Genomic DNA, 24,405 nt, shown 5'->3' on the forward strand with positions numbered 1-24,405 from the left:
GTATAAAGGGAAGCAATAAGCAAAATGGTTTTGAAATTTTTTACAGTAGTTGTTGATAAGAGATAGTTGTAAAGAAGAGAAGGTGGCTGAGGTGAAACGGTAGATGAGACGAGATAGTGGTAAATGTGAGATATCGGTTGAGACGAGATGAGGGTAGAAGTGAGAGGCTGTTGAGATGAGATGGTGGCATAAGTGAGATGGCGATAGAAGTGAGATAGCGGTAGAGACGAGATGGTGGTAGAAGTGATATGGCGGTAGAAGTGAGATAGCGGTTGAGACGAGATGGTGGGGTGATATATGGCGGCTGAGACGGGATGACTAAAATGAAATGAAGAGATGATGGTTGATACATATACGAGATGTTAGTTGGAATGAGAGGAGAGAGAGATAAGTAGAGAGCATGCTGGGATGTATGTATAAGAATTGTATTGAAAATGAATCTGTAAAATCCAAGAGTCAAAACGGAAAATATAATACTTGTTTTATATACTCCTGATACTATATGAATGAGATTAGATACAGGTGTAATGAGCCAATATCTGAGCAAAAAAAAAAGTTCTTATGAAGGCATGGACTTTCTCAAAATGAAAACATGGATTTTGAAAATATGGCCGTTATAATCGTCGAAGTGATGTATACATGTAGATAATGCTATCATGATAAGCAGAGAATTTAATATGATTAATAATATTGCATTAAATCTCTGGTATATGGCACTGATATATCTTTCATAACAACAGAAATCCGATAACAGATAATATACAAACGTTAAAACAAACAATATACAATTAAGATTTGATACGCAAACCTTTCCTTTAACCAACTTGAGCTACGATAATTTTCTTAGTTGTTCTAAGTTTATTGATACATGTAAAACAAACAAAAACAAAAACATTCCACAGCATTCCGAAACATTTTTTTCACCATTATCAATCTCTATCTCATTTCCATATTTAATTTCTGTTTCTGAAGAATTCGATTATGGTTTTATAAGTAGAGAAAGAATTACGAGGCCAATAAACCATACGTAGACGAAAAACGAAACAAAAAATCTCCAAACCACAGAACATATTGCCCAAATTAATAAAATGACTTTAGTGTAAGCCAAGCCAATTTCTTCTCTCCTCAAAAAGTAGTTTTTTCGGGTTCACGAAGAAAAGAATGCCAGAGTGAAGCATCGTAGGGAACCAATGAACCATCGATATTATCGTTGTAGTGTTCACCACAGGGATATGAAAATAGTTACCGATTATATAAGCATGGACCCACCAAGTACAAGTACTATGTAAAGTTCCCGTTTTTTATCTAGATTTCTAAACGTCTAAAAATGGTCTTAGGGCACTCTGGTGGGTCCATGATTATATAATATGTAACTTATTCTCAGATCCATGTGCTGTTCACAAGCGGCTGTGGGTTTTCGATCATAGGGGAAAAGCGGACAGCACAAGTCCCTATGTGCCAACATAAGGACGTTTCTGATTGGTTTTCAAGTTTAACGCGTTACATGTTTACGCGATAAAATAAATATTGACGTGATAAATAACATTTAACGCGTTAAATTATATTGTTTCTGACATGAACGGCCTTTCATAGGATACAGCGTACATATTGTTAATTAATGCTTAATCGTATTGCTATAACATTTGGAATTTCAATGGTATCAATTTCAGTACTTAACAATGTCGTGGAATGTAGAACAATAAATTTATACCATATTTTACTTTGTGGTTGTATAACAAAAAAGCCTCACTGAATTGTCTCTTTAATGTTACTTTGTCAACAGTCAGCACGTCCTCTATGTTATGTTTCCTTGTCAGCAGGCGCCACGCCCTCTATGTTATGTTACCTTGTCAACGGGCGGCACACCGTCTATGTTATGTTATGTTACCTTGTCAACAGGCGGCACGCCCTCTATGTTATGTTACCTTGTCAACAGGCGGCACGCCCTCTATGTTATGTTACCTTGTCAACAGGCGGCACGCCCTCTATGTTATGTTACCTTGTCAACAGGCGGCACGCCCTCTATGTTATGTTACCTTGTCAACAGGCGGCACGCCCTCTATGTTATGTTACCTTGTCAACAGGCGGCACGCCCTCTATGTTATGTTACCTTGTCAACAGGCGCCACGCCCTCTATGTTATGTTACCTTGTCAACTGGTGGTACGCCCTCCATTGTCATTGGGTAGTTAGGAGGAAATCCGTAGTCGTCGTACTGGGCAAAGCTGGCCGCGGCGTGTCCCACACTGACACTTGTTTGAATTACGCTGAATAAATAAGAATATACATGTAATAACCATATCAGATAGTGTTACTACAAAACCACCAGATTTTAGGCGAATAAACATTATATGATTACTATGATTTCTAACCAAAATTAAATACGAACCCCTCTTTTCTCGAGCTCTACAGGCAAAGTCCTATCCTCATCCATCCGCCATACTGCCAGTCTGGAAAGTTAAAAATGTAGCAATATCGAATATAACCGTTGTCGTTTCAAACTCAGCAAAGGTCTTCTTATATTGAATAAAGCACAATATGTTGGTTAAATTACAAGAATAAAAGTGTTGACAGTGTTATTCACTATACTGAAGTAGAAGTTCTTTCTATTCAAAGTTAAAGATATTTGTTCAGCAAAGACGTTGATACACTGACCACACCAAACCGACCTTCATTCACGTAGGATCCACGTACAGTTGCCAAGTTTCGAAATTTTGTCTCTGCAAACTACTGACCATCACTTCTTCGTTCAATTTGATTTTTGCGCAAACCTAATCACTTCGTATATATTTATGAAACGGAAACAGTGAAGTTTATTAGATGCGAATAAAGTTGGTGTTCAGAACATAGTTAATATCACATACTTTCGCCGGATCACTTCAAATACACCATTTATTCCGGGAGCCATGACGTTGTCTAGGATACCTCCTGGGTTAATCAAGGTTAAAAGCCCGAATCTGTAATAAAAAATGTTCAAATGATATAGCTAAACATGAAATTCAGCAGTACAACGAGATAAGGTTATCGTAGACAAGTGAAACATTGCAGAAACATTGATTCATTGCTACATGTAACACTTGATATCTTAACGTAAAATGACAGTGAAACTATAAAAGAAAACTTTCACATAATCAAAGTTAACTTTGGCTATTACTCCTCGGTCTCCTCATTAGAACTATAGTCCCTCCCCTTCCCTAACACTGTATCAGGTACACACCACAGCGATAATATGTAGGGGCTAGCTTCAGATGCCATTGCTGGCTATAGATGCTGAGAATGCCATTAATTACATCTACTGTGTTTATTAGCAACATGGCTGGTTAGATTGTTTTATGGATATTCTACATAAAGGGCAGTATATGTTTTGTATACATCATCCTGTTATAACTTAGGATAGATGGGCAGATCCCATTTATGTTTATTTTACCTGAAGTTATAATTACTATTTAGTCTCTATCATTTATTTCTGTATAAAGCTGACAAAGTAATCAGCGCTTACAGAAATCTGGACCCCGGAACTGAGCAATTTAACCTTATAAGTTACCAAGACCATAAACAACATTAAGGTTTAGACTGGTGTAGAGCATTATTTATCATACTACTATGGTAACATAGTATATTCGTTTTCGCTTCACATTTCGTTTCCTCGTTTCTGAAGTTAATTTCATCATTGTAATAATTTTCTATAAAATTAATAAAATAATTTATATGTATAAAGGCATAGACCATTTCATATCTGAATAAAGCAGGAATAGGGTGTAGGGACCAGCTTCAGATATCAGAGAAGCTTAGAAGCCATTAATCAACTCTATAAGCGACATGGCTGGTTCGGTTGCTACAATTTGTATATGGATATTCTACATTAAAAGACAGTATATATATTGTGAGTTTGTATACTTAATCCTGTAATAACTACGTATAGATCCCATTTATGTTTATATACAATATACTTGAAATTGTATTGACTGTTTAGTGTCTGTCATGTATTTCCTTATAAATTTGACAACGTAATTCAAACCTAACATATGGTTACAGAATGTATTCATACTCGCCACACATGTTTCAGACCAATTTATTTCAATATTGTGATAAATAGTCTATCACAATTTATGTGTACTAAGGCACGTCATAAAAACTATTTCATACCTGCGTTGTATTTTGACATATCATGTCCGGTAATGGTTTTCAGCTTAGAAACACACAGGACTACATTCTGTCGAGCATGTACACATGAGTACACAGGAACTTCGGAACAAAAATAGATAGAACCCAAGAGGTAGGGACAAAGTCTCCACCAAAAGGGAAGTGATGCGTTTTATAAATATGTAATTAAAATATTTTCCTGATAAAAATGTGTTATTTAAAGTGGAATAAAAATAGAATGTATGTGTATTACCCATTGATGGCCACGAGGTAGAGGAAGTGAGGTGCCAGCAGTTTAAATATAGGATGGGGGTGAGAGAGGTTTCTATGTGTGGACAGTACACGCCCATCCATCGACAGATGGGTGAACCCTGAAAGCATAAAATATAAAATTGATGCTAATCGCACATTCTTTTACACTGTTGAATTTCATGATTTACTTAGACAGATCTGAAGACACAAATGTTTCAGAAATAATATGAACGATATTTCCATCATTTGCATCAAAACGAAGTAAGACAAAAGGAATGTTTCTTTGAAACACAATCCGCGTGAATAAAAAACTGATGTTAACACCAATCGTTTTATCTAAGTAGTGAAAGATGATGAGCAAGTTCGATGGCCAAACTTGAAACCATTTAATTTTCGTAGTAAAATTTAGTTGCAATACGATTATTTAACTACTATACGTATTTAAGCATTTTTATGTGTTTTAAAGAATTTACTGAGTGATACTTAATAAAAGACTATGTTTGTACAAACCTTGCCAAAAAAAATACAAGTAAAAATATTTTTGCAAAGGATTGAAATCTAAGCATCAATATGCGGAAATAATACATTATATAATATGTAACTGAACAGTATTTTACCTAGATGGGCAATTGCCTGGTGGTAACATGTGTCGGAATGGTTGTACCACATCTTGGCGATCATCCACGTGTAGGGCGGGTCAGAAGGTAGGAAAACCTAAATAACCACAGTTAAAGTTGAAAACGTGAAATTCGATCGACTGGTTATACCGAGTGAATATGATTTTTAGTTACATATGATTCTTGTTAATTTAAGCTCGTATAGCTCGAAGATCATCCTTACCTCGAAGTCGACTAAACCATTTACCCATTAAGTACACATATCGAATACTAGGATTATTTAAAAGTTTGATCATAAATCCAGAAACGTCGAGTTAAAAAGTGTTTTATTTAAATGAAAGTCGCTAGATATTGCTCGAGTTATGATTATCGGTTTCAAAATCAGCGTATTACAAAAAATAATTTCATGAAACTCTCCTTTGTTTTGTTGGCAATTATATGCAATTCAAATATATATATATAAGAAATAAAAACAATAACGACTGACTAGTGAGCGCTTTCGTCCCATTCATTATAATGTGGCGAAACCGCTCACTAGTCAGTCGTTATTGTTTTTATTTCTTATTGATTTCGTCCGTAGGAGTTTTCTTCAAATTTATTATATATATTAAAAGATGAATGAACTTTAAAACGTAAAAAAAGTATTAAAGTATAATTATCACTATTAGTAGTATTTTGTATTTAAAAAGTGTTAGATATGTATATCGATCTACTGACTGGGTTGTCGTCGGCAGATTGCTGGTTCAGTTGGATGGCTATCGGTACCAAACACGCCTCGTCGCTGTTGTAGTATAATAGAGCGATGGGAGCACACACCTTGATAGAGGACAGAACACATGGATCATACATTGGATGTGTTAGAAGGCTCTCAAAATTTGGTATGGAATATTAAGAACACTTTAATATTTCTTTCACTTATCATAATTTCTTTATCATTGCTAAGGTTTAAGAACCTGTTTAAACTAGTGATATTTGTATGACTTTATATCACTTCTTAGGTGTACTTGAACATAACTTATCTGATACAAAGTGTCTATACATCCGTTATAACCTTAGATATCAATGTTGACTCGTAGATTATTGTGTAAATTGTGTTTGTAAAATATGGCAAACTATTGTAATTTGTTTTGGACGTTCTTAGGGTTTAGTGCATAATTATGTGACCAAATAACCATGCCATAATGTTTATAAGTGTTTATAGCATGTAGTAGGAGCTATAGTTTGACCGGATTCGACTTTACAAATGCATACACATCGAGTCCCTTTGGACCTTGTAAGGTCAAAAATATATATCAAATAAGTTATGTTCAAGTCCACAAAAGTTACAACTTATAACAGTCCTTTCTCAATGCAAAACGCATTTCGTTACAATAAGTCAATCAAACGGCGATTACATTAAACACTTTTTAAAATTAATTTTATTACGAAATATACATACACGTTCAATAGAATAATCAAAATATTAATATGCCTTTCCGTTTATAGAAAATATGTTTTCGAATTCAAGTTCATATATTTCCATTCTTCTTTCAGTTTCCCGTTTAATCTATGTTAAACCAGGTTGGAATATATCAGGCTATGAACTAATCTGGTCAAGCGTATGAATATTTAATATTTCCGTGGCGTCACTGACAATGTATAAATTGTATACTTACACCTATACATAATGGTAAAATAATTGAAAAAGTGGTTTTAGAATTCTGCGGTCTTTGAATTTCAATAGTATTATCGTGTTGACAAAATAGCATGGATTGAACAATCAGTTTCGCATTTGTTCGCTTGTTTCAAACAGTTTTGAAGGAACTATTTTCAGAAGCTGATGATATGGTTGTTCCTTTTATTGAACTTAGTGACGTCAACACTAGCGCAAGCGGGAAATTCAAAAGATATACGCTATAGTTTTGAATTTTAATGAGTGTTAAGGGATTATAAGTAATAAGCTGTTACCAGATTGGACGTAAAGTTGATAATGTATGAAGCCCGTTCATCAGAATCTGTTAGGGCGCCATTCTATTTATCTTTCTTCCAGATGTGCCTCATATCAACTGTATGTCCAATCTGGTAGCAGTTCATTACTTAATCAATAACGCAATCAAAAAGTGTTTGTATTTTTTCTATTAATTCATCAAACCCATTCAGTACAGTCAAACTGGATATGTTTTTTATATTAAGAACATGCATTCTGTTAGAATAAAAGTTGGAATGAAATATTAACATACTTTGTATCCTGGCCGTGTCGGTATTCCGTCTAAGATTTCCATATCTACGTAGAAAAGTTTCTTCTGGGTTATCGCATCCTGCACCGTATTTCCTTCCAGGAAGGGCTCCAGCATCTCGTTCGTAACAGCCAATCTGAGAGAGAAATAACACAAAAAATAATGTATTCCCTTAGTAAAACGAATTGGTTGTGACATGTCCTATAGAGAAGTTTGAATACTTGAATAAAAGGTTGTCATAGTCTGTAAGGCCATATACGTGTAGGTTAAACTAGGTTGGATAAACATTATCGTAGCTAGGAAAACAGACCGACATGAAATAAACTTTAGTTTTATCATCTTCAGAACAATGATCGTTCGGATTCTTACTACTTCTCCGTTTATCTACCACAGTCTGATATTTACTTAAACCAGAAACATTGAATTGCATGACGATGGGATCGCAAGTTCTAAGTTGAATGAATAAGGGTTCAAAGAAAACCTCCGATTTTTTTCTCTCGCGAGCACAGTACATGTAATATTGAGGAAAAGAAATGATAGTTAATTATTCGTCCATACTTGCTGGGAATCTCTGTACAGAGAGTGATTTCTGAGTTGTTGAGTCGACCAAGTCTTTGAAATCCAAAATGTTCATCAGTGCCCCAGTTTCCGTTCTTTAAAGGCTAAAATGGGGAACATTTTGTTTATTTAATGGCCCAGCTTACGAGTATGTTTGAATGAATCGTGATGAACGCGTTAAACGATCGACCTTTTGTTTATTAAAAACTAAAACAAAAGTTAATATCTAGTATGAAAATGTCTTAATGTCAATTCTGTTGAGGCATGTATCCTCAATAATGGTTGTTATAATTGTCGTAGGTTTAATAATGCTATAGAGCTGATATATTGCACATTAGAGCGCGATTTAATACACAAAAGTACAAAATTAACGTCCAACTGCAGCACTGGGTATAGTTTGACTAAGGAACGTTTACGATCACCATTTTTATGATCTATTCATTTCATTAACAAGCTAAAGGGCATCCTAAGTCGAAGTAAACGGTAGATTTGGACAATTTTTGAAAACAAGGTACATAACCTTAAAAATGTAAATTCATGTATAGTCATTTAATTTTAAAAAAAATACCTGTACAAAAGTATATATATAAATGATCTACATAACATTTTTAATTACAATATGATATTCAGATAAAGATTTGGTCATTTTCTGTGCTTATTCATGATGTGAATACCATGGTAACAACAACAAAAAATACCTGAAAATTTGAAAAAAATATCTTGATTTTAGCCCAAAATTGCAGAAAATTTAACAAAATTTTTGTTTTTAAGTCCTGCCTTAAATTGAGCATTTTATATCATAATGGCAAAATTAACTAATTCAATTCATAGGTCAATCCTGTGGATTTTTCAATAATTTTGCCTGAACCTGCGCCGTGGGTTTTGTTTCAAGTAAAGCTAGCGTTTCCGGTCAAGATGCAGTTCCGGAGGAGCCCCAAATTGTAATATCTAACCATTTTCAATATATTCATTAAAAACTGAACCCTGAATCAAGCCCTCCGCATTGGATGTATCAATTTCAGACTATGGTTTACAACGGGGCCAGGCTATCCTTCTGTGGTATGCTACTTTACCTTTACACGTATAATTGAAATAAATGGGTAATACTCACCGTAGGTTTGGTAAAGACTTTTCAAAAATCAAATGAGACGGAATTCCAATTGTTTTCAAATCATTGAATAAAGGAGCACATTACGGGAATCCCAGTATCAAGTATTGTGCGGGTCCTCAGTGATAAGCATATGGCGGTAATTCCTACAACTCATTTAACATGTACATTCTACATCTATAGAAAACCATCAATATAAAATGGTTATTAAACAAATGTCTTCGGTGCAGCAATACAGGTATATACTGGATATACTGGAGTATTTTACCTTATGCAAATGAAGTTTACCTGGTGCATTGTAACTGAAGAAAAATTTCTCATCCTCTGGTATCTCCTTCGCCTGAAAATCATAAAATAATTATTCTTATCGAGCATATATAGGCGAACATGACCACAATTAAAAGTCATCCACAGCTGAGAAATGTTTTAGATTAATTTGTAAACTAGAATCCTGACTATCCGGATTAACTTACTTGCATGTCCATTATCTATGTCTTTCAGGCACTACAGCAGTGATTATTAGATTTACTGGATTTATGAGGTCCATTTTTCATAAAATACCACTTTTACTGAAAAAGTTTTAAGGCAAAAAAATCTTTTCCGTTTTGCTTTAAATTTTAAAATAACTTCTATCTGTTATTTGACTGCAACCATCGTTGGGTAATAGACTATACTGTAGTTTCAAACAGTAAGATTGGGATTTCCAAATAAAAGATACAAGTAAACAATTGTTAGAGGCTTTAAGAGCTTACTTTACAAGACATAACTCTGTCAGCTGTTATATAATTACCTGAACCGGAAGTCCCGGAACCTTGATGTCCAGTTGGTATGTCATCTTTTTGTCGTCCAGTTCCATACGACGTTGCTCCACGTAAGGATCATGTTGGGGAAGTGACGTATCAAGATGGCGGATCTTATGATGGTAATTTTCCTTTATCCAACGTTAAAACGGAAATACATACGTCATGTTTGATTCTTTACAGTGCACCTCTATAACTTCTAAAAACCATTCATCCAAGGGATATGTATCGTTTTCTCGCCACATCTCTTTCATGTCCACTTGTTCTAGAAAAGTGGTCGATACTTCAAAATCAACTGTCTTGCCCTTCTGGAAGTCAGCTTTCAAAACTTTCTCCAGGATAAACTCCGGAGTCCGTGCCAGCTCCCTTCCTGTCCATCGTGGTAACAGAAACCGTGTACTGACACTGAAAAGTCAGAAACCTAGTAGTGATTAAACTAGTGATAAAACATTAATCCGAAGGTTTGATATGTTTCTTACAAAACCAAACATGTAAAGCATGTGAGATACTTCTCAAAGATCGATATACATGTATGTTCATAGTATCAAATAATCAAATGGATATTACTGCGTTTGATGAGAATTTCGGCACTAATACTACAGCAAACTGTGGTGTATCCATACACAAATCATTATCAGTGTCATGTTTTCATATACCACTCTCCAAGACTTAATCCTTGTACAAAAAACCTCAAGTTACCAATTACAAACACTCCTACAGTTGGTCCAACTGTTACCAATTACAAACACTCCTACAGCTGGTCCAACTGTTACCAATTACAAACACTCCTACAGCTGGTCCAACTGTTACCAATTACAAACACTCCTACAGCTGGTCCAACTGTTACCAATTACAAACACTCCTACAGCTGGTCCAACTGTTACCAATTACAAACACTCCTACAGCTGGTCCAAGTGTTACCAATTACAAACACTCCTACAGCTGGTCCAACTGTTACCAATTACAAACACTCCTACAGCTGGTCCAACTGTTACCAATTACAAACACTCCTACAGCTGGTCCAACTGTTACCAATTACAAACACTCCTACAGCTGGTCCAACTGTTACCAATTACAAACACTCCTACAGCTGGTCCAACTGTTACCAATTACAAACACTCCTACAGCTGGTCCAACTGTTACCAATTACAGACACTCCTACAGCTGGTCCAACTGTTACCAATTACAAACACTCCTACAGCTGGTCCAACTGTTACCAATTACAAACACTCCTACAGCTGGTCCAACTGTTACCAATTACAAACACTCCTACAGCTGGTCCAACTGTTACCAATTACAAACACTCCACAGCTGGTCCAACTGTTACCAATTACAACACTCCTACAGCTGGTCCAACTGTTACCAATTACAAACACTCCTACAGCTGGTCCAACTGTTACCAATTACAAACACTCCTACAGCTGGTCCAACTGTTACCAATTACAAACACTCCTACAGCTGGTCCAACTGTTACCAATTACAAACACTCCTACAGCTGGTCCAACTGTTACCAATTACAGACACTCCTACAGCTGGTCCAACTGTTACAATTACAGACACTCCTACAGCTGGCCAACTGTTACCAATTACAGACACTCCTACAGCTGGTCCAACTGTTACCTTCAATTACATAAACACTCCTACAGCTGGTCCAACTGTTACCAATTACAAACACTCCTACAGCTGGTCCAACTGTTACCAATTACAAACACTCCTACAGCTGGTCCAACTGTTACCAATTACAAACACTCCTACAGCTGGTCCAACTGTTACCAATTACAAACACTCCTACAGCTGGTCCAACTGTTACCAATTACAGACACTCCTACAGCTGGCCAACTGTTACCAATTACAAACACTCCTACAGCTGGTCCAACTGTTACCAATTACAAACACTCCTACAGCTGGTCCAACTGTTACCAATTACAAACACTCCTACAGCTGGTCCAACTGTTACCAATTACAGACACTCCCACAGCTGGTCCAACTGTTACCAATTACAGACACTCCTACAGCTGGTCCAACTGTTACCAATTACAATTACTCCTACAGCTGGTCCAACTGTTACCAATTACAAACACACCCTACAGCTGGTCCAACTGTTACCAATTACAGACACTCCTACAGCTGGTCCAACTGTTACCAATTACAGACACTCCTACAGCTGGTCCAACTGTTACCAATTACAAACACTCCTACAGCTGGTCCAACTGTTACCAATTACAAACACTCCTACAGCTGGTCCAACTGTTACCAATTACAAACACTCCTACAGCTGGTCCAACTGTTACCAATTACAAACACTCCTACAGCTGGTCCAACTGTTACCAATTACAAACACTCCTACAGCTGGTCCAACTGTTACCAATTACAGACACTCCTACAGCTGGTCCAACTGTTACCAATTACAAACACTCCTACAGCTGGTCCAACTGTTACCAACTACAAACACTACAGCTGGTCCAACTGTTACCAATTACAAACACTCCTACAGCTGGTTCAACTGTTACCAATTACAGACACTCCTACAGCTGGTCCAACTGTTACCAATTACATACACTCCTACAGCTGGTCCAACTGTTACCAATTACAAACACTCCTACAGCTGGTCCAACTGTTACCAATTACAGACACTCCTACAGCTGGTCCAACTGTTACCAATTACAAACACTCCTACAGCTGGTCCAACTGTTACCAATTACAAACACTCCTACAGCTGGTCCAACTGTTACCAATTACAAACACTCCTACAGCTGGTCCAACTGTTACCAATTACATACACTCCTACAGCTGGTCCAACTGTTACCAATTACAGACACTCCTACAGCTGGTTCAACTGTTACCAATTACAAACACTCCTACAGCTGGTCCAACTGTTACCAATTACAAACACTCCTACAGCTGGTTCCAACTGTTACCAATTACAAACACTCCTACAGCTGGTCCAACTGTTACCAATTACAAACACTCCTACAGCTGGTCCAACTGTTACCAATTACAAACACTCCTACAGCTGGTCCAACTGTTACCAATTACAAACACTCCTACAGCTGGTCCAACTGTTACCAATTACAAACACTCCTACAGCTGGTCCAACTGTTACCAATTACAAACACTCCTACAGCTGGTCCAACTGTTACCAATTACAAACACTCCTACAGCTGGCCAACTGTTACCAATTACAAACACTCCTACAGCTGGTCCAACTGTTACCAATTACAAACACTCCTACAGCTGGTCCAACTGTTACCAATTACAAACACTCCCTACAGCTGGTTCAACTGTTACCAATTACAGACACTCCTACAGCTGGTCCAACTGTTACCAATTACAGACACTCCTACAGCTGGTCCAACTGTTACCAATTACAGACACTTCTACAGCTGGTCGAACTGTTACCAATTACAAACACTCCTACAGCTGGTCCAACTGTTACCAATTACAAACACTCCTACAGCTGGTCCAACTGTTACCAATTACAAACACTCCTACAGCTGGTCCAACTGTTACCAATTACAAACACTCCTACAGCTGGTCCAACTGTTACCAATTACAAACACTCCTACAGCTGGTCCAACTGTTACCAATTACAAACACTCCTACAGCTGGTTCAACTGTTACCAATTACAGACACTCCTACAGCTGGTCCAACTGTTACCAATTACATACACTCCTACAGCTGGTCCAACTGTTACCAATTACAGACACTCCTACAGCTGGTCCAACTGTTACCAATTACAAACACTCCTACAGCTGGTCCAACTGTTACCAATTACAAACACTCCTACAGCTGGTCCAACTGTTACCAATTACAAACACTCCTACAGCTGGTCCAACTGTTACCAATTACAATTCTGTTTGCTTAAAACCTCCATTGTACTAAATCTCGTTCTTCAGCCCGGAGTCGTATTGCTGAACGTCCGTTGATATGAATGATATGGAATATGAACTTGATGCTAGCTTTATACGCATCCAAAGAGGTTGCATCCTGTTTATATCCTTCCAGAATAATTAAATTTCCTGTGCTATGGTATCCTTACATCAGTAAAACAATGGATCAATTTACAGAACAACGTGTATTAGTAAAGTACACATAATTTGATAAACCAACTATTTGTCCAGAAACACGTTCATCTTTCTGTGATAGCTCTACTGCTACGATCATTAAACACAATGATGTATGGGTGATAAATATAAAAAAATATATTGTAACTAAGATGTTAAGTTTAACTTTGGCAAACAGATAATATAGATAGCAGCTGTTATTGTATAATCAAACAAAGATGAATGGATATATATATATGACATATTGTCTTGAACAGATAAGAACATCTTACAAAGGATTATTTAACTCGTGTCCTGACCACGATTATGGTTTACAATGCTATTTAAGAAAACCAATTTTAAAAGATCATCTTAAAGAAAATAAAATCAAAATACGAATCTCTGCGCACAATGTTTATGTAGAAAAGGGTCGTTACCAAACTATAGATTTAAGAATAATGTGTAATGTTCATGTTACTCATGAAAATTCATGAAAAACTATTATTTAAAGAACCCAAGTATGTACAAATGTAATAGAATTACATACCAAATACAGCAAAAGGCAATAAAAAATATACCACATTTACAATATGTTCTTTGTGTTATCTTAATGATGTTGAAGATGAATTTCATTTTTATGTTTTAAAATGTTCCTGTTACTCTGATATCCGTCAAAGAACTGTATAAGAATTACAGAACATCAAAATACCTCAAAGCTGCATACGTAAAAAATAATTAATTAGTTATACTCTCATTAATGTAGTACTGTCTACCTGTATGTTTGTATTATATATGGTATCCATTGGAATGTCATGTGTTAATGTAGGTATGTATGTCCAAATGATGAGTCAGCAGACTCAAAATAGCTTGAAACTAAAACCTTGAATTTCCAATACGTACTGGTGTATGTCAACTATTACATACAATGACAAAATGTAGAAACATTTGAACATCTAACATACAGGCGCGAAGAAAAGATAATATGACAATAATATAGACTTAAAATAAAAATGTTAAACTAAGTTCACATACCACATAGCCTCCGAGAAGCGGATAAGAGATTGTTTACAATGGTATGCCATTGGCAATAATGAGGTACAAAACTATTTGATGGTATGTTCTCTCTATTCGTCTACAAAGTAAGTCAAACTGTATACAACACTTGATTTGATTGGCACCTTTATTACAAACATTCAATAATTACTTTTGCAATGATTTGATTATCTTATCATACCATTTAGAAACCTGTATATTGACTGAAAAATATCAGGAATGAACAAATAAGACTATATCATACCCCAAAAATGAGAGGGGTACGCTAAATCGCTTAAAAAATCGATAGTATTTCATACGTTTATCGAAACCTAACAAATTAGAATGTTGTAAGCTTGAAATTTAAATGTGTTGAACAATTGTATATGAAAATGAGAATACGGTCTTTTTTGTATTCAAACATATAACCTCAATGCGTAAAATTATGAAAATATCTCATATCGAGTGTATTTTATTAAGAAACATCCTTGAATGAAAAATAACTATTTACCACTTCAAATTAGTCATTAATACATCCAGTGTGCCATAATCAATGATGTTTAGCATTTTAAGACTACAGTTTACGTGTTAAGTACGCACAAAATTCCGGCGATGTAGCTTTTAAAACTGAAATGGTGTGCGGTTAGGTATTTATCTGTGATTATTTCCGATGCTAATTGAATATAGACTCATTCCTTTACATACATATGTATTGTGTAGAAAACGTGTTCACAACACTTTCTTACTGTCTTCATGTCTCATCATTACTAAACCCCATGTGTTACCTCATATAGTGTATATCAGTAGTCACAATCTGTTACAGAAATCGTGAACATCAAATCACAGATTTCTTTATAATACCCGAATTATCGGCGGTCAATCGCGATGTGCATGGGGAATGTAATTTGACGAAATCCGTTTTTTCTCTTCTTTTTAGCACTCAGAAGTAATATAGTTACAGCTTCTAGGTATCATGTATATATTTATATATGCCAAATCCAATGTAAGATTTTGGATTCCCCCATCACTTATTTGACAGCTATGCATCAGAAATGTAGACCTATTAGTGATGATTAGGTTTAGCTAAGGAATATCCTTCACCTATGTTTTACAGATGTATTATATATATATATATATATATTATTATAAGTTCGTTTCGCTGTTTGTGGATGTCGATTTTCCAATAAAGTCTGGTACGGCCACGTTAACCCCTGCAACCTGTTACAAATACATCCCAAGATGTCGGTGGACTGGTTTACATTCTAATATGTGCAATCGAATATAAATCGATTAATATGAAAGTGCTTAACTGTATATTTTCATAATAACCGAACAGGAATGCCGACGTGACCATGGGGGTAAAGTACTCTCTTATATTGACAGATATTGATACTGTGATGTGAATTAACAATGATAAGTATATATGTTTGATATACTGTTATTCACCTTTGAAATGTAGATGTTCTGTAGACTTTGTTGTGTGTTCTGTTGTGGTGTTGATATGTAGGATTCAAACACGAGTTGGTAGCTTCTGGTGTTTACTCGTGGAGTCCTTAAGAGCGACTCCGTTAACTTGTGAAATCTTGGTTTATATAGAGATACATGGACATTCAACATCAATCAGTTTTATAATAAATGTCAGAGTACATATCATACTTAAGTAATCCATATAAAAACAAATGTCTATTCATAGACATATTTTTGTACCATAAAGATTCACACATAATTGATTCCCATTAATAAATATGTTAATTAGTCCTAATTTGATTGGCCATAGGTCACTGACCGCTGTAAGCCCCATAGTAGATTTATACGTCTTCTGATTGGTCAAGCCCCTGATTTAGCCCTTGTAAGACAAAGGGAGTCCCCACTATAGAGCCCCATCCATACAGCTTCAGACGCCATCTTTGAAAATTGAGAATATTCCTAAAAATGTCAGCATTTACATACTGTTTTAGAAGGTAGAAGAAATTTAAAACATCGTTTTCCTGTTGAACTTTCGTCCATCGGTCGGATTTCATCCATATTTTACAGCGATATTTGGTTTTATTGACAATTATGGACTTGCTATGCCTTCTACGCAGTGTTTGTGTAAGGATGTGCTGATTTGGTGATCCTATGGCCGTTGGAAGTCTACCCCTCTTTTATACACTTTTGACGAAGTCATCTGTCTACGTTTTGCCTACATCCACATGACAGCTTGATTGAAACCCACGTGTATTTGTTTTGAAACAAAGGTCAAGGTAAGCGAAACGCTACGTCATATAATATAGACCAAGATGGCGCAGTCCTGTGAGCGACGTGTTCTGTTGTGGGGTCATAGTTTTATCCGCAGATTAGGCCAGTATGTTTCAGACGAACCCTCTAGAGGTAATTTTGGTCTACAGTCAGATTGTGTGTCGTTTTTAGGATATCCTGGTGGTACTATCGATCGCCTTTTAAGTCATTTGAGGTCCGATATTTTCTCTCGTCGCCCATGCGTAGTTTGTTTACAAATCGGTGGGAATGACCTCAGTTCCCCCATTATGACACCGTCGATCCTGTTATCTAAATTCAAAACCTTGATTGATCGTCTATTGAATACTGACTTTGTACAGTTTGTGGTTATTTGTGAACTTTTCCCACGTAATCGGACACGGCTAAATAGAGGGGACGTTTCAGTCAGTGTTTACAACGAGCGGGTTGCAGAGATGAATTCCCTTCTGGCGTCAGAGCTCGAGGTTAGGCCTCGTTGCAAGTTTTGGAGACATGGACGCTTGTCAAACTCTGTACGTTACTACGGCAATGATGGTGTGCATTTTGCGAACCAGCATCCCTATTATAAGTCGATTCGGGGCTGCATTTTGTTTAGCTTATCACAGGTGGACTAAATGTCACGAATTATCTCCCATGTCGATTTATAGTCTAGTCTCTTTTAGAGCTCGAGTTACCTCCCTTGTCCCATTGATCAACTTGTATTGTGTTGCCCTAGAAACATTTTGATTTTGATTATTGACAATGGGAATCAATCCCATAAGATTACATGATAGCATATTTATTTTTTGTTGCGTCCAGCTTAGGGGTTACATAGTTGATGTGTTGTGAATATCACTCTGCTTCTGTGCAATTTGCTAATTATTTACACAATTCTAGGATCAATTATATTTGTTGATATATGTATTTAAACAAACAAAAAAAAAAAAAAAAAAAAAAAAAAAAAAAAAACCAAACAACATTTACACCAGTTCATCGGGAAGCAGTTTGGTATTTATTTCTTTTGCCAGATACTGTGTCTTGTACACAGTAGGTATAAGTCTCTATGTTAACACCCTATTGCTGGTTGGCATTTGAATTGCCTCGCTTGAATTAGTTGAATATTTGAATTACATGAGTTTTGCCATCAGTGATGGCTGTGCTGGCTTTTCTTGTTCAGTAATTATAAGACTGCTTTTCTGTGTAATATATGACTAGCATAATAGTTTTCTGATGATACGTTTATGCATTTTGTAACCATGAATGTTTATAATAATTAATAAATACTGCAGTCTATTTCATTTCATGATTAATGCCAGCTTGTCACATATTATTTTATATGTGCTCTTATAACTTTATGATTTTTGATATTACACATAAGCTTTTATACAACTAATATTTTATATATTAAAGCTCAAGATTACATAACTCCTTCAGTGATCAAGTTACACATAGGTATTTCACCTTGTTTCTATTGATATGTGCTACATATCATATCAGTATTTCTAGTTGTAAAAAAAAAAAAAAAAAAAAAAAACTGTTAACTGTTATATATTTTGCACATTTCTGCCTTTTGACCTTTTTTCTTCTTAAGATGCCCCCCAAAAGAAAAGCAGCCCTGGCCAACAAAGCTGTGTCGGCACAAAAAAGATCTAGAGCTACAGCTGTGGAAGGCCCAGTACCAACAACTTCATCAACTGCAGTTCCAGAAAATGATGTTTCATCTAATGCTATTGAACTCCTGCCGACTCAACTGCAGCATCTTGTAAAAGAGGCCTACCAGAAAGGCCTTGAAGAGGGAAGACAGGCTATATCTACACCTGCTTCGAGGGAAACTGTTGACGTTAATTCCCAGGCTTTACCATTATCCTCAACAGTGACAAATGACATTCCTACGACTTCCCCATCGGTAACCATCGACTCTATCTCAACTGCAGCTCCGCCTTGTTCTGCCTCCCTGGCAACCCACAATTTCATAGGTGTGTCTAATGTATCAGGTGTTGCTATGGCCTCCACACTACAGGTGACCCCCTCAGAGCCAATGCCTTCCAATTCTTTTTCATCATCTTCTATCCCTTTGGGATCACTGGTAAACGAAAAATTAAAAGAAAAAATTTGGAATGATGAATTTGTTGACTTATCCACACTAAACAATCAGGACCCTATGAAGTACGAAATGGTTGTTCAGAATGGCTCTGAGGCATCACCTGTGGTATATTGGGCGCCAAAAAACAAAACTAGCTCCCTGACTATAGATCAGTGGACAAATGCATTTCATGTTTTTATTGCTGTGTATACACAAAGGAAGCCAGGTGATTTTTCAGCCCTCCTACAATATCTCTCAGTAGTGAGAAAGCTTCACTCCAAACAGGGTGACTGGCAATTTTACGATAAATCTTTCCGTCTTCTAAAAGCCCATAACAAATCCATGTCTTGGGGAACTATTGAGTGGGAACTATGGCAAGATGCCATTACGCGGCGTCCTAAGACTAGCTCTTCTACAGCTCAGCTCCCTAAGGGCTCATGCTGGAGATTCATCACAGGCAAGCCATGTAATGGCTGTCGATTCCCACATAGATGTCCCAAATGTCAGGGTCCACACCCTCCTTCAAATTGCCCAGGAATGTTTCATCAAAATCACCCTTCCACTCAGGTACGCCCACCGGGCCAACCTCAACAATTTCGACCTTTTCGTCCCCCACACTACCAGTTTCGTTCCCCCAATGCTACCCCTGGCTTCCGTGGATATCGTCACCCCCGTCATTCCTTCTGAGCTTCATGCTTTATTACAAGGCTATGATGTCGAAAAAGTGAATTACTTGGTCGATGGATTTTTGCATGGTTTTCATCTACATTGTCAGATTCAACCCGATGATTTTAAAACCTCATGTAAAAATCTTACATCTTGTTTTGATTATCCTGAGGCTGTCAATGAAAAGATTAGAAAAGAACTAAATTCTGGTAGACTCTCTGGTCCTTTTTCACAACCTCCATTTGAACAGTTTCATATCAGTCCTATTGGAATAGTTGAAAAGAAAACTCCCGGTAAGTTTCGTCTTATACATCATTTAAGTTCTCCGAAAGGCTTCTCTGTCAATGATTCTATCCCTGATGCCGAACGAAAGGTTGAATATTCTTCGATTCAGGATGCAATTTCCTGTATTAAAAAACAAAAAACAAATTCTTTCCTGGCTAAATGTGACATTGAGTCTGCTTTTCGCATTATACCTATTCACCCAGATGACAGACATGTTTTAGGTTTTCATTGGCAGTCTCAGTTTTATTTTGACAAGTGTCTGCCCATGGGCTTATCAGAGAGTTGCAAAATTTTTGAAGAGTTCAGCTCAGCTATTGAATGGGCAATCACTCATAAGCTAGGGGCATCGGGTGTAGTTCATGTTCTAGATGATTTTTTATTCATTGAACCTAATAAATTGAGCTGTGACAGAATTTTGTCAGATTTTCAGAATATGTGTAAGATGATAGGGCTGCCACTTGCTCCTGACAAAACATTTGGACCTGAACAAATTTTACCTTTTCTAGGGATTACTTTAGACACCATAAAGTTTGAGGCCAGGTTACCTCCTGACAAAGTTTCGCATTGTAAAGAGCTTACTCAAATTTTTAAAACACGTAAAAAAGTAACTTTGAAAGAACTCCAGTCCCTCGTAGGCACATTACAATTTGCTACTTCCGTCGTTTGCCCAGGTCGCCCTTTTTTAAGGCGTTTAATAGATTTAACCATCGGGGTCCAAAAACCATTCTTTAAAATAAGGCTCACGAATGAAAGTAGGGCAGACCTACAAACTTGGTACACTTTTCTTACTTCTTTTAACGGCAAAAGCTTTTTTCTAGATGAAAAATGGGTGTACAGTGATAGTCTACACTTTTTTACAGATGCCTGTACTACTATAGGTTATGGAGCCATTTTTGGAGATCAATGGTTTTCGGGGGAATGGTTACCGTCAGTCAAGCAGCTCGGTTTACCTATATCAGTATTGGAATTTTATCCAATAGTGGTAGCTGTAGTTACTTGGGGAGATCTTTTACAGAATAAGTGTGTAAGCTTTTTCACTGATAACCAAGCTTTGGTTCCGGTTATCAATAAGCAAACGGCAAAGAATAAGATGTTGATGCGATTGTTACGCATTCTTGTTCTATTTTGTCTGAAACACAACATTTTATTTAAAGCTTTTCACGTCCCAGGCTGTCAAAATGATAAAGCCGATGCCTTATCTCGTTTACAGGTAGACAAGTTCAAAACCTTACATCCAACTGCCTCCATAGCTCCTACAGTGGTTCCAGAAACGATGGCACAGGATCTATTCCTGCGACCTTAACATCACTTTTGGCGGCTTCATTAGCACCGTCAACACACAGAATGTATTCCAGGATTTGGCAGCTTCTATGTGACTTTTCAATAAACACTTTGAATTCACCTTTGCCTATCCCGGTTCCAGTGTCAATCATTGCACTCTATGTCGCTCATGCGCATAACTTGAAATTAGCAGCTTCAACAATTACTTCCCATATGTCTGCTATAGCTTTTATTCATCACATGCTTGGTTATCAAGATCCAACAAAGGCATTTGTTGTCCAAAAGGCAATTCTAGGTTCAGCTCATTTGTCCCCATCTTTCGATGTACGTCTCCCTATCACAGAACATATTTTAGGTCAGATGATTCAGGCCTTACAAGCTACTGTTGGCTTTCCACCAGACCAAGTTTTGTATAAGGCTGTTTTTACTACAGCTTTTTATGGCCTTGCCCGTATCGGTGAACTTTTGACCAACCTCACATCTCAGCATTCACATATTTTGCAAATAGGGGATATCGCTTTTGACAAACAAGCACCACAGATGCGCCTACTTGTCTGCTTTCGTCATTTTAAGCATAACCAAGGTGGTAAACCACATACAGTCCCTATAGCAAGTTGTGAAAATAAAGCATTATGCCCAGTCAATGCTATGTTGGACTACCTGAAGGTGAGAGGTCCCCAACCGGGTGCTTTATTCATTACTTCTCTCGGCGCACCTTTACAAAGAAAATGCTTTGAGAATATAACAAAAAGATGTTTGAATGTATGTGGACTTGACAGTTCTCGATACAAAGGCCATAGTTTTAGGATAGGGGGAGCAACTCTGGCGGCGAACAGAGGCATGTCAGATTCACAAATTAGGATGTTAGGCAGATGGCACTCAGATGCCTTCAGAAAGTACATTAGGACATCAGCCTTATCTAGTTAATATGCTGTTTATTCTGATTATGCTGTCTGTAAACATGTACCTCTCTGTTTTGAAGCGGGGGTCTCTTAATGGAGAGGTTCGTGTACTGTTATAGTATTCACAATGAGTAGTGCCTTATATATGTATTGTTTGAACAAATTTGTTTACTTTTTCACATTAAGAGATGACTAACTGCAGGTTTTGGTTAAGTTGTCCTGTTCATGTGTCTCTCTGTTTTGAAGCGGGGGTCTCTTAACAGAGGGTTGCATATATACAGGAGTTTTTATTTTTTTTCATGAATTTTGTGTACATAGTAATAAGATAATTGTATGTTTCTTTTAATTCAATATTGATATAGATATTAGTTTCAACTTTATCTATATATATAATGAATTATATGGGTTGCCAGGGATATCCATGTTTAAGGAGAAGAAACGATATTCTGGAAAAAGGACTATTAATTGTGACCATAGACTTGCATTGCTTTCACATGGATTTCTACATATTCCACAATAGGGATATCCCTGCATGGAACTGACTGTGTTTTTTCTCTCGTTTATCTCATCAGAACTAGAGAAATGAGATTTCGCGACTTTGACTTGTGACTATATACTTGTCTCTTGACCTCATGATCAGGATCCAGCATCTATTGGCCCGGTGATACATAACAGAGACATATCAGTGTAATCACTATTAGGTGTCATTATCTATATGTACTTCATTCCAGTAAATGGACTACATTTAGTTTCTTGATATAGACTTTCAGGTCCTTTTCTGCATTTGATATGACAGTCAAGATTCTTTTATCAAAGCGATTTGCTTTATATAGTAAATACATTTTCCCAGATTTATTTGAATAACAGACATTTTAATAAGTATTGATTGTTGTTCCTTTGTGTTTCTTTCTTTTTCCATTTTATTGATTTTTTATGTTATATACTAGTAAGGATGTGGTCCATACCTCTCGGGTGGCGCCTGGCCTTATGCTTATAAGGCCAGTTTGGCGTTATTTTCGCTCACCTTCGCTAAAATTTTTCAAGAAACTTAAAATCATATTTCCTTATAATATAAATCTAATAAAATAAACGGCTTCCCCGCTTTATCAGGGGTATGCCAAGATTTAAGAGCCATCCTATTGTTTAGTCTTTATTTCATGAAAATTTTGAGCAAACAAAGCTCGAGGTATGGACCAAGAAGCCTTACTGATTTGAATGTAAACATGTACGTAACTTTAATCTTTAGCAGGACAAAAAACAAATGTCTATTCATAGACATATTTTTGTACCATAAAGATTCACACATAATTGATTCCCATTAATAAATATGTTAATTAGTCCTAATTTGATTGGCCATAGGTCACTGACCGCTGTAAGCCCCATAGTAGATTTATACGTCTTCTGATTGGTCAAGCCCCTGATTTAGCCCTTGTAAGACAAAGGGAGTCCCCACTATAGAGCCCCATCCATACAGCTTCAGACGCCATCTTTGAAAATTGAGAATATTCCTAAAAATGTCAGCATTTACATACTGTTTTAGAAGGTAGAAGAAATTTAAAACATCCCTCCAACCAACCCCGTCCTTCCAACCTTTATGTGTGAATTTATGGTTGTTTTTATTCTTATTAATATATCTTTGTATCATGCATATTGTAATCCTCATCCTTTGTTTTCGTTTAAGAATATATGTTTGTTGTGTTATTTTCGCTCAACGGCGTTATTTTCGCTCACCTTCGCTAAAATTTTTCAAGAAACTTAAAATCATATTTCCTTATAATATAAATCTAATAAAATAAACGGCTTCCCCGCTTTATCAGGGGTATGCCAAGATTTAAGAGCCATCCTATTGTTTAGTCTTTATTTCATGAAAATTTTGAGCAAACAAAGCTCGAGGTATGGACCAAGAAGCCTTACTGATTTGAATGTAAACATGTACGTAACTTTAATCTTTAGCAGGACAAAAATATCATTGCAAACTGATCCATTATCTAAATTTAAACATAAATTAACTTTCTAAATCTTTAACATTTCCAAATAATGGTTCATTCGTGTCCATGTTATATTATAACAATTTAGCTATAAATTGGTATAATATATTTTAAGTATAATATTTTAAATCTTTGATGGTTTATGGTGATGGAGTATGGCTTAAGTTGGTTGTTGATACATCGTCCGTGAGGTTCAC

At 36.5% G+C, this 24,405-nt stretch overlaps 1 protein-coding gene and 2 pseudogenes across 3 annotated transcripts; 1 reads left to right on the forward strand and 2 right to left on the reverse strand.

The window, feature by feature from the left end:
* Nucleotides 1–24,405, reverse strand: part of LOC138327324 (heat shock 70 kDa protein 12A-like) — a 117,785-nt pseudogene that overhangs the window by 62,146 nt on the left and 31,234 nt on the right.
* Nucleotides 41–10,138, reverse strand: LOC138326733 (polyunsaturated fatty acid 5-lipoxygenase-like; annotated as a pseudogene).
* LOC138327322 (uncharacterized) lies at nt 16,445–24,061 on the forward strand. 3 transcript variants are annotated; one of them, XM_069273335.1, is made up of 3 exons: nt 16,445–17,138; nt 18,595–18,979; nt 21,248–24,061. In XM_069273335.1, exons 1-3 carry the CDS (start codon nt 17,115–17,117, stop codon nt 22,243–22,245), a joined length of 1,407 nt encoding a protein of 468 aa, XP_069129436.1. In that variant the 5' UTR covers nt 16,445–17,114; the 3' UTR covers nt 22,246–24,061. The 3 variants fall into 3 exon arrangements, with proteins under 3 accessions (XP_069129436.1, XP_069129437.1, XP_069129438.1); XM_069273336.1 differs by having other exon boundaries at nt 16,445–17,011; XM_069273337.1 differs by lacking the exon at nt 21,248–24,061 and having other exon boundaries at nt 18,595–19,920.

Source organism: Argopecten irradians, chromosome 7 (assembly GCF_041381155.1).
Source record: "Argopecten irradians isolate NY chromosome 7, Ai_NY, whole genome shotgun sequence".
NCBI lineage: Eukaryota > Metazoa > Mollusca > Bivalvia > Pectinida > Pectinidae > Argopecten > Argopecten irradians.

Bases quoted from the DNA above. Each gene is read 5' to 3' on its own strand.
- LOC138327322 (XM_069273335.1), top strand. From the start codon at position 17,115: ATGTTTCAGACGAACCCTCTAGAG. The intron at 17,139-18,594 runs GTAATTTTGGTC...TTTCTTCTTAAG, and splicing joins TTCAGACGAACCCTCTAGAG to ATGCCCCCCAAAAGAAAAGC. The intron at 18,980-21,247 runs GTGTGTCTAATG...TCTCGTTTACAG, and splicing joins GGCAACCCACAATTTCATAG to GTAGACAAGTTCAAAACCTT.